General features: G+C 35.9%; 1 protein-coding gene across 1 annotated transcript in view; it reads right to left on the reverse strand.

Moving 5' to 3' along the window:
- The window catches only part of LAMA2 (laminin subunit alpha 2), a 603,358-nt gene that overhangs the window by 75,648 nt on the left and 508,390 nt on the right, over window positions 1-19,320 (reverse strand). Inside the window, exons 41-42 of the mRNA XM_060029982.1 lie at window positions 10,384-10,486; window positions 1,146-1,262 (exon numbers count right to left, since the gene is read on the reverse strand). Of these exons, the coding sequence (XP_059885965.1) occupies window positions 1,146-1,262; window positions 10,384-10,486 (220 nt within the window). The remainder of the gene's footprint in view (window positions 1-1,145; window positions 1,263-10,383; window positions 10,487-19,320) is intronic.

Here is a 19,320-nt window from a genome sequence, read left to right on the forward strand (position 1 = left end):
AATCAAACAGCTTCATCAAAAGTAGGTTTAATCTGCATTTCTGAGGCGGGATGGGGAGGGAATGAATGTGTTTCAATTTTAGTATAAAGAGACTTTTTCAGATATATTAGACCTTGTGTTTGTGTATTTTTATTTGTTTTCAGCATTGGAAATTTTCTATGTACATCTTTACTACTGAAGAGGTGACATGAAAATCGGGAAAGTTACTTAGGATTTTTAATGTTAAAAAAGTAAAAATCATTAAGGTTTTAATATTTCCTGTTTTCTGTAGATGTATGTGTTTCTTTCACCATAATTTGTATAAAAAACATATATATGTGCCTAATAGTATGTTGTAGATTAGTGGTTAAGACCACAGCCTCTGAAGTTAAACTGCGAGGTTCAAATCATATATGCCTCTTTTAACAATGGCCCTTAGTATCCCTAAGTTTGTCCCCTATAAACTGGAGATAACAATGCTATTTACCTTGTAGGATTAGTATGAGGATTACATACACTTAACATAAGCATATTGAATAAGCACTCAAAAAATGTTAGCAACCCTTGTTATTGTTATATCATGCTACTAAAATATAAAAATAGTATCCCTAAAAGAATAGTGCTTTCAGGAACTAATACGAAACATTAACTCCAAGTATGTGTAATAGGTAGAAAGATATTACAGACATGGTTCAATTCTTAATGTCAATGTTTTTGAAAGCTAAAACATTTTAAGTAACAGAACTTTGCCAATAAAGATATGCTGAAAGGCAGTTGGCTCTACCTATTACTGTAGGTACTGTAATAAGCTGCAATTGTGTACATCAACATTGTAGAGAATAGTGTTTGTATGATTTTATTTTTCCCACCAATATAAGATTTCCTGGGTCAAAACATGGAAGGACAATACAATAATAAGATGTCTATATTTTCCTTTTTGTAATTTATTCCAACGAATGTCAGCTAGGGTAACAAATGATAAATATCACAGTGTAAAGTACGATTTAGTTTCTCATTCTCACAAAGAAGAATTCATAAGTAAGAAAACTGTTATTGAATAGCCTGACAATGGTACAAATGTAGTGTTAGGGAAAAAAGGCATAAGTTAGAACATCCTTTAAGAGTTCATATCCACTGGCACGGTTTGCAGTGTCCTGAATGCTTACCATTTGGAATGGCTGATAACTTTTCCAAAGTGTCATTCAGAGCTCTCAGGAGATCCCTGTTTCTGACATTGGCATTGTCTAATCTGGTTGTCAAGCCATTCAGATGTTCATCATTTTCTGTGAACAGAAAACAAAAAAGGATGAAATAATTTTAATCATCTCTGAACTGATACATGGATATAAAATTTCAGGTTATTTTAATAAAAATTTAGTTAAAAGCAAGAAATTGATTTACTTTATTGGCATCTGTCCAAAAATATATTTCAGACCAGAATATAAAATATGTGTTTAAATGACCATTTGACACTTCAACATGTTCAACAATTACATTTTCTTCTTGGTATCTGATCTTTATTTGACTTAATTTGATGGTTTTCTATGGAGAAAAAACTTTGACAGATTTGGTCTTTTATTGCATTTATAATGATGCCCTCTTGACATCACTTCCATTATGTCATTATTTTAAAAATTTTATTACCAAAATGAATCACTGAATTAGCTTTTAAAAATCTCAAATAGATATGATTGTTAAGCAGAATCTCCCAACTTTACTAAACATCACTTATTAACATTTATTTGAAAAAAACAAAAATCAAAAGAATGAATAAATAGCTTCTAGCACATTTCCAATTTTTTATAGAGAAAATAATATTTTATAAACTACTTCAAGCAGGCTTTATATAGGTCTTTTCTTGCTACTTTAGCATGCTTACTTTAAAATTAAAATATATTATTTACTATTACTAATGTAATATTACTACTGTAAATTTTCCAGCTTCTCTCCACTAATTTTTAACATGTCTGAATTTTAAGTTAGTTTGTATATAATGTATTTTATAGCAGATAAAAACTAGGAATGGAACAAGTAAGGCAGTTAATGATGGTGTGAGCGACAGTGTACTAAAATCTCTCATTTTATACCTGTTTGTGCTGGTTAAATCGTTTTCTCTGCGCAAATATTTTTGCTTTTTTATCTAAAACAGTAAAATAAATAAGCAACTTGGACCGGGGAGGACCGTTATTTGCCAACACCGAGACTGTTGTTTTCGTCATTTTCCTGGTACCCAGAGTGGGCAGACCAGGAGAGACTACATCTCACAGAACAGAGCCAGAACAGTGTTGATTTGATTGTGTGTCCACCCTTGTAGAGGTAGTGCATCTGGCTTCTTGCAGGAACCAAACAAGCCACTGGCAGCTTAGGGAACAATGCTTGCCTTTATTGGCCTTCATCTGGGAAGAACAGCAAAGGGAAGGGAATATAGATGGAGGATTCTTAACTGTCAGTGTACTGGGTGTGAAAAAGAGTACTGAACATATTAATTAATGATCCACTCCATTTCATATCAGGGTTTTATAGGCGGACAAATTACACCACTGTTATACTACAGTAATATAAGTACATAATATTGTTTGAGGCATCTGCTTTTAGGTTCCAAGCCAAAGGCCTAACATCACTGAAGAACAAAGCATAAAGTATTCCAGCAAAACGTGGCTCTAATATTATTATTTTCAATTCTAGTCCTTCAAAATATACTTTCCAAGTAATTAGATTTTCTCCTCTGTCAATCACAATTCACTTTTCTTTTAATACTTCTGTTACTTTCACTGCACTAAAGTAAAATCTTTGACTAGGTTATGGAAAGAATACTTTCTGAAATAAAGACAGTATGATTATGACTGTGATAGCTATATGAATCCCCTAAGAATAGCTAAAGGCCGCTCTTTTGATATTAATTTAGAAGTCTTCATCAATTAAGGAAATAGAACGGTACAAATTTCATTTCTTAGTTTCTTGATTGTATTTGACTTTTTAAATAATGAAACATTTAAAATGTTCTGGCAAGCAAGATATACATGTACAGTTGCAAAAATCATTAATTTAAAGGGTATCACTTGGTTTACACTATTTTATGAATTCTGAATGCAAATACTGGCAGAATAATCAGGCCAATTATTCAGAAGAACGACTGATCTGAAGAACATTGTTACTGCCGTCCCTCAAGTTTCAAAGCAGTGATTTTGTTCCTCTTTTTCTGTACTAGAAGGTCAAGATGTGAATATTCTGAGCCTGTTCTGATTTCTTTGTTTCAGCTATTTGACTCTATTTTCTTGTTAATTTATCCTTTCTTACACTCTGGTCATTTTTTTCTGAAGTACTTTTTGGAATTTCTCAAACCAAGTCTAAACACTTTATAGCTTTGTCAGTCTAATTCTTTAGATGAATAGAAGTTGTATGCAGAAAAGAATTACAGATTTTAAAATGGAAAACTTACAAAATGTTAGCCATGAAAACCTAGAAAATAAGCACTCCAAGGCTGGCTTTAAATGCAAAGATATATGAGGCAGAGGTATCTATAATCAAAATGTAAGGAAGAACGCATGTGGTCCAGTTAGAACGGTAACATGTCCAAAGAAACAGAATTATTGGTAGTTAAAAAAATATCCAACCCAATTCTTTACTTGTAATTTTTGGAGAACAAGAAAAGGATCCAAATTATAATCATAGTGCATTTTCCGCTCCTTATCTCTTCAGTATTCATACCCATTAGCTGTAGCCAAGTCATTTATCTTCTCTCTAGATATCACACCTAACTAACCTCAAAGGTTACACACATGCTCCAGCTTTGGCTCTCCCTTTCTCATCCTCTCCTCCCACATCAGAAGACAAGTGTCCAGGAATGGGTTCGTCAGAGACAGAGCTCATAAAGTGAGGGGAAGAAGCAGAACAGCCAGGGTAGACTGTGAACATGCCTGACAATATCATTCCTCTTTGTTGCATAACCATTGACATTGAACCAGGTAGACATATTCAGAATGAAAATCACTAGACAGAGTTATATGTTACTTCCATTAATAATATGCATTTACTTATGTTGACCTCATTCCTTGTACTGTGCTAAATATATTAGAGTTTAGTTTACTTGGAACTGCTAACACTGAACTATGCTATGTAATATCTCAAAATAAAGCTATTACAAGTAAATCAGTTATACAGCAGAAACTAACACAACATTGTAAATCAACTATATTTCAATAAAAATTTAAAAATAAATTTAAAAAGCTATTACAAGTATTTCTTTGATCATTAATAATGCATTCTTTTACAAATTCTAGCCATTAGAGAAAGTAGTGTGGTGCAATGAAATTATTACAGGACTTGGAGCTGGAAGCTGCGTGTTCAAATGTCATTTCTATCCATTTTTACATGTGTAAAATGAAGATAACAACTTCCTTCATATGACTGATATGAGAAATAAATTGAAGGATGTATGAGAAAGTACTGGATTTATCACGGGCAGTTACTAAATAGTAACAAATAATTCATGTTGGTTTGATAATTTACATTGGTCTGATAATTGCCCTGGTCTGTTTGCCAGTTTTCAATAATATTATTTACGATTTGCTTTCTTCTTTGTTTAAACCGCATCATCCAGAAACTAAAGCTGTTAATTTTTCTATTATACGTTTTTAATATATGTATATAGCTCTCATTTTCAACTAAATATAAGAATGATTTTTATAGATTTTAATGGGAATGTTCTATTTTGACTGTTCACACCCATCTAGTTAAGTTCCTCAAATGCAATTTTTTATTTTTTATTAATATGAACAAAGCACAAATAAATACCTTGAGAGAATCCCTCATTCACAAGGGTGAAGTTTGTAGAAATGTTTTTAATTTTGAAGGGATCTAGTTAAATGGAATCTACTGCAAAATTACCATATAGATAACATTTTGCAAGCACAATTTTCATTACCGTGACATTTGTCTTATGAGCTACTTCTTGTACTCAATATCACTTCTGACTTTGCTCCTTTAGCAAAAAATGGAGAAATATCCTCTCTTTAAGATTTCTTTGTAAACAAATTTTACAAGGCTACAAACCTGTTTCATCTTTTGTTCTAGAGGCTCCTTCTGAATTAGAGAACAGGTTAATCTCTGCAGTGCTTCTATCTGCAGTTCCGAAGCAGAAAGTTTGGAATAGGTAAGGGATCTGTATGAAGTCAGGTGGAAACCTTGATTTTGACCTTTCTGGTAATGAGAGATTCCTGCTACTCTCTTCCATTCACTCATTCTTTATCAAATATTTGTTAGGGCCATGAGTTTTAATGTGTCACCTCTGCACCATGGCGAAAGCCCAGTTTTTGTCCAGCAGTGGTTAAAAGCATCAGCTTTGAAGCCTAACTTGTTAAATTGTTGGCTCCACTATATTTATGAAGTTTATTCAATCTGTTAGTATTTCTTCGACTTAAGTGATTTTGCTTTAAATATCAAAGGGGGCCAACCGTACTAAATTATATAATATGTGATTGCTCTGTACAATTTATTAATTTTATTACATTATGTTTTTTTTGTTTTGTTTTGTTTTGTTTGCGGTACGCGGGCCTCTCACTGTTGTGGCCTCTCCCGTTGCGGAGCACAGGCTCCGGACGCGCAGGCTCAGCGGCCATGGCTCACAGGCCCAGCCGCTCCGCGGCATGTGGGATCTTCCCGGACTGGGGCACGAACCCGTGTCCCCTGCATCAGCAGGTGGACTCTCAACCACTGCGTCACCAGGGAAGCCCCTGCATTATGTTTTTACCTTTGGATATTTTAAGAACATAAGAGGTACAATTTCCCTCAAGTTACTTTACTATAATTTTTCATCCACTTATATAGTCCTTTGTCTTCTCAATATTGAGATTTCTAAGAACCTGCCCCTAGGTCAACCCCATGACTGAGTACAGGATCCCAACACCTGTGCAGAAGGAAGAGCAGCTGTGTAAGGAAGAAAGCTGGGTGAAATTCAGAGCCCTATTCCTGTCCCTAGCATTCTGTTAATTGATTTGATGAGGTTGCTACACCCAGTCTTTCCACTTTTGGGTACACCTAGCCTTCTTTCATGACATTATTCCTATGCTTCCCTTTCCCCAGTTGCTGTCACAAGTTTGCAAAGTGTCCTATCTCTGATTGCCTCTTTTGTCCAGACATGCACCAGTGACTGTGTATGGGAACTTCTAAGATCACTTAATGGAGCCTGCGTTTATAGGAAGGCATATTACCGATAAACTTTGTCCTGATCTAAAAGTTCCAAGTCAGCTCTTGTTCAGCATGGGCACCGTGCTTTCTAGGTCCTCAATAGCTGTTAGCTGCAACTAACTGCACAGGCTCTTCCTCCCCACTACAGGGTTGTAGTAGAAGCCCAAGGAGAGGAGGAAGGGGAATTTGCCTGGTGGCGAGATCTCCAAAGACTTAAGATATCAGGATAGAGGGAGTCATCTCTTCAGCCAGTGGAATGAGAAATCAAAAGGACCAGATATCGAAAACTCCATGTGGTTCCTTTAGGGCAAGCTCTAAAGCCTGACTGTGGGCTTGCAGGCTCGTTTTGTTTTGGCCAGCAAGATATTCTAAAAGAAATGGACTTTCAACAACTTTAAGTAAGACAAGTACTCTCTCTGGTTCTAATAGTTCCTGCCCTTCTATGTTTGGCCACTATTTTGCCCCTTTTCCTTTTAACTCCTAAACCAAGCCCAACTTGGTTTTAATTTCTCAATTTCCTCTATTCACAAGGCTAAGGAGGAATAAAAACTCTGTATGAGGGATCAGCAATATCTACAGGAAAAGACTGCTTTGTTCTTCAGACTACAGTAGGCTAGGGGATCCAGGCTTGGTTTTGTCCATTTAGTCCAAAATTATTTTTTGTCAGTGGAATGGATTTTGTTTCTTTTTCATATGCCTACCTATGGGAAGGCTGATTCTGGCAAATGGTAGTATGCAAATTCAAAAGGAGTATATATATGTATATTTTTGGCTGCGCCACACGGCTTCTGGGATATAGTTCCCCGACCAGGGATTGAACCCGCACCCTCGGTGCTGAAAGCATGAAGCCCTAACCACTGGATCCCAGGGAATTCCCAAAAAGAGTATATTTTTAATAATATAAAAATGCTTTATTTACTTTTTTGGGGGGGCAAGGAATAGCGACTTTATTTGGAAAGCCAGCAGACTGCGAAGACTAGTGTCCCACAATGTTTAACTCCTGATTCATACTTTGGCTTAACATCACTGCAATATTCCTGTTTATTCTCTTTTTTCTAATCTGAGATAATAACATAGATTCTTAACAGGTTAGTAATTGCAAGTGTTATTATATTCATGATCGCAAAACCATTCTGATACACTTGTCTGGACTTAATGACTCAGTGTCTGGAGGATCAGAGTACAGAAGAAAAGTATGGATTAATTTGATTAAAGTAAATGTTTGGAATAATTCTGGCACTGCTCTGTAGTTTGGACAGCATCACATGTCATACAATTCACTGACTCCATATTCTTGGGCTTGGAAATAGATCTTTTTATTCCATGTGCATGTCGTCCATTTTATAGAAATGTTATCCATTTGTTCATAAGTAATTAAATAATTTCACTTATTTTGGGCAAAGATGAAAAGTAGGGATAAATTAAGAAGTAAAATAAAGTTTAAAAGTTACTCTATATAAGGTATATAATTATAGAATCTTAGTATTTTCAGACTTCTAATGTACCATCCTCAGCTTCATTCCTTGCCTTGTACACATTCCATGAGAACCTCAACTAGCCCTTTTATTGACAAAAATCTTTTGTCAATCTATAAAGTAGTATTAATTCACCCAGTGGCATTAATTTATCTTCTAACTCTTTCAATCATCAATTTGTACCAAGCCCCATATCCATCAACAAAACAATTTTTATCTCCATGGACGTTCAATCAATTCAATGTAGAATGGCTTCAAGTCTCAAATGCACAGAAGGGCGACTTTACTTTTAACAAATGTACATTCAAAAATTAAAAAGCAAAACAAATTGCTCCTGGAAAGTTCAGGTTCCCTCAAGGCACGGACAGCACAAAAATGGCAGGGAGAAGCTCTAAGTCATTCATGACTAAAGCTCATGAGCTAACTGGATTGTACTGAATCGAACCAAGGAACAACTTAGAAATATGGAGTGTGTACTGGCCTCACCACTTTTATTCCTTCTAAGTCCAGGCACCATAGAGAGAGAAATGACTAAATCTCTATTTTTAATAGCTGCTGTAAAGTATTTTGCTCTGTAGGGCCTATTTCAGCAGTTCCTGGTGGTAATATATGGCATTTCCCTGATTAACAGCCATTTTATAACTTGTGTAATTGGCCACAAATCAGGGGAATGTCATAATGTAGCAAGAAAACATTCCTGTCTCCGTCAGAGCCTTGGCTTGGATTTCTGGAGGAATTATTACTTGAGTAGTTTGTGGGTTTTCATTACTTTAAATAATGTACTACCTGAAGTACAAAAAAAGACATTTAAACTAATGAACATTTCTGTCAGCTAACCCCTTCTACCATGCCTGTCCTTAGATTTCTTTCTCCCTTGGAAAAAATTTCTTAAAAATCGGATTCTTTTTTCATTTTTATAACACCAGTATTTGTGGGGAAAGAGAGGCAAGTGCAGGGCTGGAAGTAGGGTGAGGTGACTCAGGCACTCCCCCCAGGTGTGAAATTCAAAGGGGCACCAAAAAATTCAGTGATCAAGGTAAAAATGTTTTAATGCAGTATTTTTTAAAAAATCAAAAAAGATCAATGATGAGCAAATATTAACATTTAAAATAAAAACAGGACCTGGGCTTCCCTGGTGGCGCAGTGGTTGAGGGTCCGCCTGCCAATGCAGGGGACATGGGTTCGTGCCCCGGTCCGGGAAGATCCCACATGCGGCGGAGCGGCTGGGCCCGTGAGCCATGGCCGCTGAGCCTGTGCGTCCGGAGCCTGTGCTCCACAGTGGGAGAGGCCACAACAGTGAGAGGCCCGCGTACCGCAAAAAAAAAAACAACAAAAAACAGGACCTAACTCTGCACTTGCATGGCTCAACCTCTCTCACCTCACCCTGATCCCAGCTCCGGCCAAGGACACTGGAGATGAAGGAGTGATGGCAAAGTAATGAGATAACTCAACTTGCCCAAAAGAAAAATAGGGTTGACTCTATAGTTACTGTTCAGGTTGTAATAAGTGCAATCTCCTGCATAGGATTTTATATATATATAAGGGGTTGTATTTCACCTGTGATACGTAATCCAAAGCATTTACTATCAGAGTGCCATCTATAATGGAGAAAGAACGTGTAATTCCATACCAGCCTCTATTGGAGACTCTTCGTTTAAAGCATGACAAGTATAAATGATGATAAAAGCTCTTTTCTTTGTAAGATTAGTAAAGACCAACACCGTTCTTTTATTTAAAAATATGCTTATTTCCTGATTTGAGATAGTCATTGTGATACTATACACTAGAAATACAAAGTTAAAAAGAAGACCCTGTGACTGTCCTCAAGAAGATGGAAGCCAAGTCCATGGCTGCAGTGATTTGATAAGTCTATGAGAAAGGGACGCACAGAGAAGAGGCATGTAATTCAGATGGGGTGCTAGGTTTCCCAGAGAAGATGACATTTGAGCTAAATCTTGAAGGTCTGGTAGAAGGCAGTTGGATGAAAAAGAAAGAAGGATGGTGAGAAGTTCCAAAGAGAAGAATGAACACTGTGGAATGTGGAGGCTTGAAATGGTAGCATGTTTTCAGAGGACATGAATGTTTCAGTAAGGTTGCAGAGCTGGATGCAAGATAGAAAAGGGTGAATGAGACTGAAGATAGAAACAGGAGGCAATTAAATGAGAACAGGAGATATTCGAATGAAATAAAAATATAATAGCTTATCTAGAGTGTGGCTGTATTGAATAATACATTTTTAATGCAAAACCCATAATATATCAGGGTAGCTATATTATGCACTTTGATCCTTGAATTAGGAATAAAATACCTAAAAGTGTATTTAAAAGGTGAAAACTTTTCGAGACGTGCCCCACTAAATTGAAAGTTTCCCAAGGATATTTATATTACATCTGCCTGATTGATTCCTTTGTGACTATGATTTCTAAAGTCGAAAAAAAAAAAAGTTGGGGTTTGGTGCTCTTTAAAATTTATCGTACATTAAAAGTTCCTATACTCTATATACAGATGAAATGATGCTATAGAAATTAGGTTTAAAAATTATGAAGTATTGCCCAGTGCAAAATGAGGTGTGAAGGCAAAATACTGTAAAACTGATGAGTTTACTTGCACTAAATCTAGATAGTAAAAACAATCATAAAAATTATGCTGCAACAATTACACTTTTCCAATAATGTGATAAAATATCCTACCAATTACAACTACAATTAAACTTAAAATAATAATAAAAAGTGGTCACACTAACCTTTTACATCATTTGCTAACTTCTTGGCTTCATTAAGAAACCCGAAGCTTTTCTGAAGAGAGCCTTTGGCACCTTCCTGTAATGAACCCTGAGGACCTGTTGCCTGTGGACAGAAAAAGAAGTGTCACATATCTAAAACAAAAGAATTGTGGAGTAGAGATATCTAGCAGGCAATTGGTACACAGAGTTTACCTTCAGGAAAGCATTCTGGGCTACATATGCAGAATAATAAATTATCAGCACAGATTTGTGATTAAAGTCGGGAGACTGTTTATTGGGAGATGAGAAGAAAGCCTAGAATAGAAAACTTAGGAATCCCAACATTTAAAGGCAGGTACAGAAAGCTGGACTGGCAAGGTGATTGAGATTCCAGAAAGGACAAAGAGAACCTAGGAAAGCATGATATTATGGAAATCAAGAGATACAGAAGTGGCTCAGAGTATGATGACTTGCTGTGTTGCAAGGTCAAAACTGGTCAGTACTATCAAGTGCTGTCGAATGGTCAAGCAAATTAAGAACTAAGCACATCCTTGACTTTATCCCTAAGCACATTTCATTCAAGTTGTGGGGTAAGTCGGGGAGCATTTTCTGTCCCCTAGGTGTTGAAATGAGGAAGAACACTGCTTCTGTTTTGAAATGCATCTCAGAGTACTAGGGCAAAACAAAATCTTCTAAATGAAAATCTCTGAGCCACAGTCATCTCCTAGCAAAGATGGATTTGTTGAACCTTGGACTATAAGAGGTGACACAAAGATAATAGAGTGATATGGGAAAACGATCATTTAAATTGAACGTTTAGTTATCCATTTTAATAGTGTTTGCTCTTCAAGAATCATTACATAGTACGCTAATACCAAAAGATAAATCAAATAGGATCTTACCTGTAAATTTTAAATTGGAAGAGTATTTCAGGGTGCAAGACGAGCTAGAGAATGCTAAATAACTTACTGTCGAAGTTATAGATCTGAACTCAGGTTAGCCCAGACATAATACTCTTCAAATACATCTCCAGTGCCTTAATAACATTTTTTATCAGTCATATGATTTAAACATTAAACTAGGAGAGATTACAGGACTTGCTACTGTAGTGGCAAAATTTATTTTAAGGTGTTATTCCAACAGTTTTAAAGAATCTATTGTTCATAGAACAGATTGATTATATAATACTATGACATCTACAAAGGGACATATAGGAAACATCTACATAAACAAAAAAGAGACATTGTGCATTTATATCTAGCACATGCAAAAAGAGCTGTGTGACAACCCTGACAAATTATTCTATGGGAAATGGACACTCTCTTCAACTGAGAACACATAAATTCTTAGTCCTGCAGTTTCCTGTGAGAAATTAGGTACAGTGACACCACATAAGTGTAATTTATTTTGAAAAAAAAGGAAGAGTGTCAATATAAATGGCACAAATCCAATGTACCTTACTCAAAAAAAATAAGCCTCCATTACCCACTCAGGTTCTATATTTGTTCCAAATTTATATGCCGTTCTTACTCCCTTGGTTATAGGTTTCCTGAATCAAAACAGATTAGAGAAAGGAAATTACAAAGAAAGAAGGATGAAGATTCTCTAAATAGGCACATGAAAACAGCCGAAGTGACAGCTGACAATCTGTCTGACAATGAGGAAAGAGAAAACCAACAACTAGAGAGAAGAGTTTTTAAATCTCAGAAATCCAAATCGATAAGGATGAAATAGGTTTCAGTAGATGCCAATATTATTGTAGTAAAATAACTAATGTTGATAATGATGATCCTGAACCATCAGGATAACACAGGTCATTCACAGGACAAGATGAAACCAGACAAAGCAAGCTTTCCCCATAGCCTTAACGTGTGAATTCCTCTCCACAAGAACATAATCTGGTGAGTGTCTAACAACCAACATCTTAGAGCTAATCTTGGATATGCAAAGTGAGGCATGGGAGTAAAGGAGGGAGAGAGAGTTGACTTGCTGTCCATGAGAAAATTAGAGAAATGAGGTAAGAGAGAAGAGAAGGGCCAGACAACATGTAAAGAGGCTAAAGTCTGAGCCGTGGAAATTGTGGAGGGATTAGGAACAGCGATGGGCAATATTTATTTTTTTCTACTTTCTTACACTCTTCAGCAGTTTTATTGAGGTATAAAAAAACTTCACATATTTAAAATTTACAATTTGATAAGTTTTGACATTTATACACCCATGAAACTGCCAATCAAGGTAGAGAACATACCCATCATTTCTTTTCAATCCCTCCCTTCCACCCCTCCTTGTCTTCCCCCATCTCCACACAAACACTGACCTGCTTTCCATCACTATTAGTTTGCATTTTATAGAATTTTATACAAATAGAATCATCCGGTATGTACTCTTCTTTTTGTCTGGCTTCTTTCATTCAGTGTAATTATTTTGATGTTTATCCATGTTGTGTGTGTATCAACATGTGATCCCTTTTTTATTTACATGGATATGCCCCAACCTATTTATTCATTCATCTCTTGATGGACATTTAGATTATTTCCAGCTTTGGCTATTCTAAATAGAGTTGCTATGAACATTTGTGTACACATCTTTGTATGAACATATGCTGATTTCTCTTGGAGTGGAAACCTCTAAGTGGAGTGGCTAGATTATCTGGCAGATGTATGTTTACATTTTTTAGAAACTATCAACATGTTTTCTAAATTATTTGTACTATTTTAAATTCTCACCAGCAGTGTATGACAGTTACGTTTGCCTACATCCTTGTCACTACTTGATATAGTCAGTCTTTTAAAATTTTAGACATTCTAATAGGTGTGTACATCATTTGGTTTTAATTTGCATTTTCCTCATGACTAATAATGTTGAGCATCTTTTCCTGTGTTTATTTATTTATTCCTTGGCTAAGCGTTCAAATTTTTTGTCCAAGTTTTAACTGGGTTTTTTGTTCTTATTGAGTTTTGAAAGATATTTATGCATAATATGACAAATCCTTCATCATATATGTAATTTGCAAATATATGCTTCTAGTTTGTACCTTATCTTAATAAATGGTTGAATTTGATTTGTTTTAACATTGTCCATAATTTTTGCATCTATGTTCATGAGGGATATTGGTCTATAATTTTCTCATTTTTTTTTGTAATGTCTTTGTCTGGTTTGTATCATAGTAATACTGGCCTCTTAGAATGAGATAGGACATATTTTCTCCTCTTCAATTCTCTGAAGAATTTATTATTTCTTTCTTAAATATTTGGTAGAATTCACCAGTGAAGTCATTTGGAACTGAATTGTGTGTGTGTGTGTGTGTGCACGCACGTGCACACATGTGCATGTATGTGAGGGTTTTAAAATACAAATTTAATTCCTTAATGAGTACAGGGCTATTCAAGTTTTTTATTTATGGATGAGTTTCAGTAGTTTGCGATTTTCAAAGAATTTGCCCATTTCATTCAAAATGTCTAATTTTTGGCATAAAGTTGTTCGTAATTTTCTCTTATTATCCTCTACTGTATGCAGAAGTTGCTGTGATTTCACCTCTTTTATTCCTGATATTGGTGGCCTTTCTCAATTTTTCTGATGAGTCTGACTAGATGATTATCAGTTTAATGATCTTCCATTGGACCTTTGCACCATCATCCAGCAACACGACTGAATCCTGACTGAAGTCCATCTGCTGATAAACTTCCCTGCTGCCAATTTCTTATCTTGCATTTATGAGTGTTGCCTACCTTTTGCTTCCAGACCTCTTGTCTTTCCTGTTTTTCAGGAAGCCAGTGATTTCTTCCTGGATTCTTAGTCAACTACTCCTTGCTCAGATGTAAGGAGGTGGGTGGTATACATGGGGGTGTAGGAGATATTGTAGCAACAAGGTAAGGAAAGACAAGGAGACAGGGAATTTTGATGTGTGGATGGGAGAGCAAGTATTTTGGTTGCAAAGGACTGTAGATTTTATGAAGGGCAGTGTTAAGAAGTAAGGCTGTTAGGTAGTTTGGAGTCGGTTTCTGGAAAGTTTGAACGTTAGACTAAGGAAACTGGACAATAAGCAACATGGAGCCGTTAAAAGTTTCTGAGTAGGAATGTATGCTCAGAGCAATAGTCCAGAAGAGGAATTGGGCAGCTGTGTGGGACGAAAAGGAGATATCAGTTGACTATTGTAATAGTATGAGCCAGAGAAAATAGAGTTGTAACCTTAGGCAAGGGCATTGGAAATGAGAGGTTTGGGTTCAAGAGATGTGGAGGAATAAGACACGTTTCAATGTTTCAAGAAGCACTTCAAAATATTAAAGTAAAGAGCTGATGGAGTACAACTGTCAGCTATAAGCAGTGTACTAACAATCCAGGTTTAAAAGACAAGTCTTTCATATGATAACAGAATGGAAAACTCTAATACGTTATGGATGAACAGAACTGTTTCAATTCATTGGAATTTGGAGAGTTCATTTTCCAACATTGCTTAGTAAGTCACTGAAGCACATCAGCAATATCAGGACAGGTGATGAAGCAGCATTTTCCAAGCTAATTATACTTCATGCATATTTATAACCATCACATCTGAGTTTCTGGGCTGTGTCTACAGCATATGTGAAATATAAATGAGGTTCTTAGACTTGCAAGATATTTTGTTACTTGCTTTTTAGAGATTGTATTTTTATAAATAATAAGTTCTTCTCTGTGTATATATACATATATGTATTTATAAATTATCTAAAACCTTTTATTATATCACACAAAATAGGATCTATTATTACATGTAGGTTGCTATATGTTTTATTAGCTAATAATCATTTATAGAAAATGTGAGATAATTTAAAACATCAGAGAAGGAAAGATACAGGAAAAAGTAAAATGATAAAGTCTACAAAGATTTAACAGAGGCTTGGCACTTAATTGGCTTTTAATACATGTTAGTTTTCTTCTTCCTACTATTTGTTAAGTATTCATAGTGACTTGTTTAGGCACCATGTCATTGACTAACAGGTGAATGAATTGACTGATTTACCCAATAAAAGTTTTTAGATCTCTCAAGCACCAGAGTAAGCTCTGATTATTCAAAGATCGAAAGACTCTGCCTTCTCTAATGGAACTGGAGTGGAGAGACAAACCAAAAAATCCTTATAAAGAAAATGATGATTGCCATAATGGAGTATGGAAATATCTAAGTGTTTTGTTGTCAGAGGAGGCTCTCTTAGGGGGAGGAGATGTGCAGGTGAGACCTAAAGTTAAGTTTATCAGGATGGTATACCCACACCCCACTGATGTATTATTTAAATAAGCAAATTTAAAAGTTATTGTTTATATTTCTTTCTATATTACATTTTTATTATTTTTCTAAATGTTCCTCTACTAACTTCTTTATTAGAGATAAATTTTCTGAATAAGTTGGTGCTAAGGAGAGATGCATAATTGTTTTTATTTTTATTTTCTAAAGAAAGTACTAGCTGAAAATTCATCAGCGTGGTTTACAGCCTATTCCATTACTTCCTCTTTATGAAATAATTTATTTTAGAAGACAAGTCTTGCACATTTCCAATGGGGATAATGTGTCAAGATAATATGTGACTTAGATGATTTTAAATTCAATATCTTTTTAATAAAGAAAACTGTTCAAAATGTGCAGAGGTATATGTAAGGGCTGATAATTAGCTGCAGTGTGTTTATGTAAAATATTTATCAGAAGAAATTTATATTTGGGCATGTTAGGCTGTTGTTAAAAATCGGGGAAAAATTTCTTACTATAATAAAATAAATTCTTAGAAGAAATGGTGGAATGTAGCCCTATATACATTTTAAAAGACATAACTTTTGAGAACACTGAAAAATGTGCAAGTGATGTTACTAGATACATTAAGCTACAAAACAGTTATGTAAAAATTACCCATTTGTACAAAAGCTATTTGCACAGGAAAAAGTATGGACAGACAAACAACATTATAAAAGTCGTTGTTTGTGGTTGGTGAGATTACACACATTTTAGATTTTCTCCCTCTTGCTTGTCTGTATTTCCTATTTTGTTTTATAATGGACATGAACTGCTTTTGTAATAATTGAAAAGATCATACACAATTTTTAAAAAAGAAAATCATTGTGTATTGATTTTAAAGGTGTTTTAATATAACCCATATTTTAAAAATCTACAGGATACTAAAATGAAATTATGAATCAAAAATGAGTTCAGAAAGAACCCAAAGAATGACTTTGGTCAGAAATCTGGTGAAAGAAAGGTTGTAGATCCTAGCATTGCATAATATCCTAAAATGGGACAGGGGTTAGATGAGTCTCTGGAGGACTGGAAGCAACTGAGCACACAAAGGAGACCAAGGGATGAAATAGAAAATCTCCAAAACTACTCATGAGAATTTAGAATTCATGACTGCGAATTTGCAGCTTGAGAACACCAAGAAAGACAATTGAGAGAGGATTTTAAAGTATATAACTAATTGAGAACAGGTTTTCACCAGTCACAGCATGAGAGTCATTGCCCCATCACCCTTGGGTGCCACTGGCTTGCTGCTGACAAGCTGTTGAGGGTAGGGTGGGTGGGTACCACAAGGAGTCTTGATTTTGAGTACAGACAATGGATAAAGGTCTATTGAGTTAGAAAACCTCCTCAGAGGACTTATTGCTTTCTTTCCATTTAATGTCCAGAATCAAACTCAACATGGCAATTTCAAATCTTGATTATTCATATATTTATTATTGTATTTATTCCTACTGGTGGAAATCTCAAATACCAGGTCTGAGAGCATTGCTGCCTTGAATAAAATTAGTTTAAATTTATATTGCATTATAGCATCACCCCAAAGAGTTTCTAGTTGCTGACTGATGTAACTAACTCTTTGATCTCATTTTTAACACTTTATGTCCTCAATTTTTAAATACGCCAAATTCTGGGTAATCAAATAGAAGTTTGTTATTCTGCTTCCAATAGATTTTCTTAAAGTTATTGACGCAAATGAGTGTATCATGTACAAAGAAAATCACTAAAGTCAGCTGGCTTGATGAATACCGTTTTCACACACAGATTCAATATTTTTCTATGTAACTTAGATCCTCACTGACTTTTTCATATTTGTTCTTGTGTGAATCAGTTCTTATATAAGTTGCTGAATTGCTGATGGAGAAAAAATGTTCACCAGTTTTATTGACAGATTCAATTGTCATACCTATTATGGATTATACTATTTCTCCATTAACACTACACTGGTACAAACTTTAAATCCCAATGATTATAGATATTAATAAGAAGTCAAAATTACTGTTTGAATGACTCCTAAGTAATCACTGGCAGAATAAAATACAAGATATATGAGAGTTAAAGTTTAAAACTTGACTGACACTATATTATATTGGGCCTTTTGAATGCAATGTGTATTCTGCCAATATTTGCACACTTCTTTATGTAGGAAATAAAAACTCAAAATGACCTTGCAAGTATTCTTTATGTATTTTGATTCATCCAATTACACAAAGCAAATATTAAATAAGACAGACTGAAAAGACGATATGACCACATTTCTAAATAGATACTCATTAGAAATACCTTAATGTTTACTCCTATTGTAAGATTCACAGTGTTTAACTATGTGATGTATTGATCAATAGCAATGATATCAAAAGACTCTGGCTACAGATTAGGAACCAAGATGGCAGAGTAGAAGGACGTGCTCTCACTCCCTCTTGCGAGAACACCAGAATCACAACTAGTTGCTGGACAGTCATCAACAGGAAGACACTGGAACTCACCAAAAAAAGACACCCCAATCCAAAGACAAAAGAGAAGCCACAATGAGGTGGTAGGAGGGGCACAATCACAGTAAAATCAAATCCCATAACTGCTGGGTGGGTGACTCACAGACTGGAGAACACTTATACCACAGAAGTGCACCCGCTGGAGTGAAGGTTCTGAGTCCCATGTCAGGTTCCCAACCTGGGGGTCTGGCAATGGGGGAAGGAATTCCTAGAGAACTAGACTTTGAAGGCTACTGGGATTTGATTGCAGGACTTTGACAGGACTGGGGGAAACAGAGACTCCACTCTTGGAGGGCATACACAAAGTAGTGTGCACACTGGAACCCAGGGGAAGGAGCAGTGACCCCAGGGGAGACTGAACCAGACCTACCTGGTAGTGTTGGAGGGTCTCCTGCAGAGGCAGGCAGTGGCTGTGTCTCACCGTGGGGAAAAGGACACTGGCAGCAGAAGTTCTGGGAAGTACTCCTTGGTGTAAGCCCTCCCAGAGTCCACCATTAGCCCCACCAAAGAGCCCAGGTAGGCTCCAGTGTTGGATTGCCTCAGGCCAAAGAACCAACAGTGAGGGAACCCAGCCCCACCCATCAGCAGTCAAGGGGACTAAACTTTTACTGAGCTCTGCTCACCAAAGCAACAGTCAGCTCTACCCACCACTAGTCCCTTCCATCAGGAAACCTGCATAAGCCTCTTAGATAGCCTCATCCACCAGAGGACAGACAGCAGAAGCAAGAAGAACGACAATCCTGCAGCCTGTGGAACAAAAACCACATTCACAGAGAGATAGGTAAGATGAAAAGGCAGAGGGCTATGTACCAGATGAAGGAACAAGATAAAACCGCAGAAAAACAACTAACTGAAGTGGAGATAGGCAACCTTCCAGAAAAAGAATTCAGAATAATGATAGTGAAGATGATCCAGGACCTCGAAAAAGAATAGAGGCAAAGATCAAGAAGATGCAAGAAATGTTTAACAAAGACCTAGAAGAATTAAAGAACAAACAAACAGAAATGAACAATACAATGACGGAAATGAAAACTACACTAGAGGGAATCAATAGCAGAATAACTGAGGCAGAAGAACAGATAAGTGATGTGGAAGAGAGAATAGTGGAATTCACTGCTGCAGAACAGAATAAATAAAAAAGAGTGAAAAAATGAAGACAGCATAAGAGACCTCTGGGACAACATTAAATGCAACATAATTCGCATTATA

The sequence above is a fragment of the Delphinus delphis genome, chromosome 14 (genome assembly GCF_949987515.2).
Source record: "Delphinus delphis chromosome 14, mDelDel1.2, whole genome shotgun sequence".
Classification (NCBI taxonomy): Eukaryota; Metazoa; Chordata; class Mammalia; order Artiodactyla; family Delphinidae; genus Delphinus; species Delphinus delphis.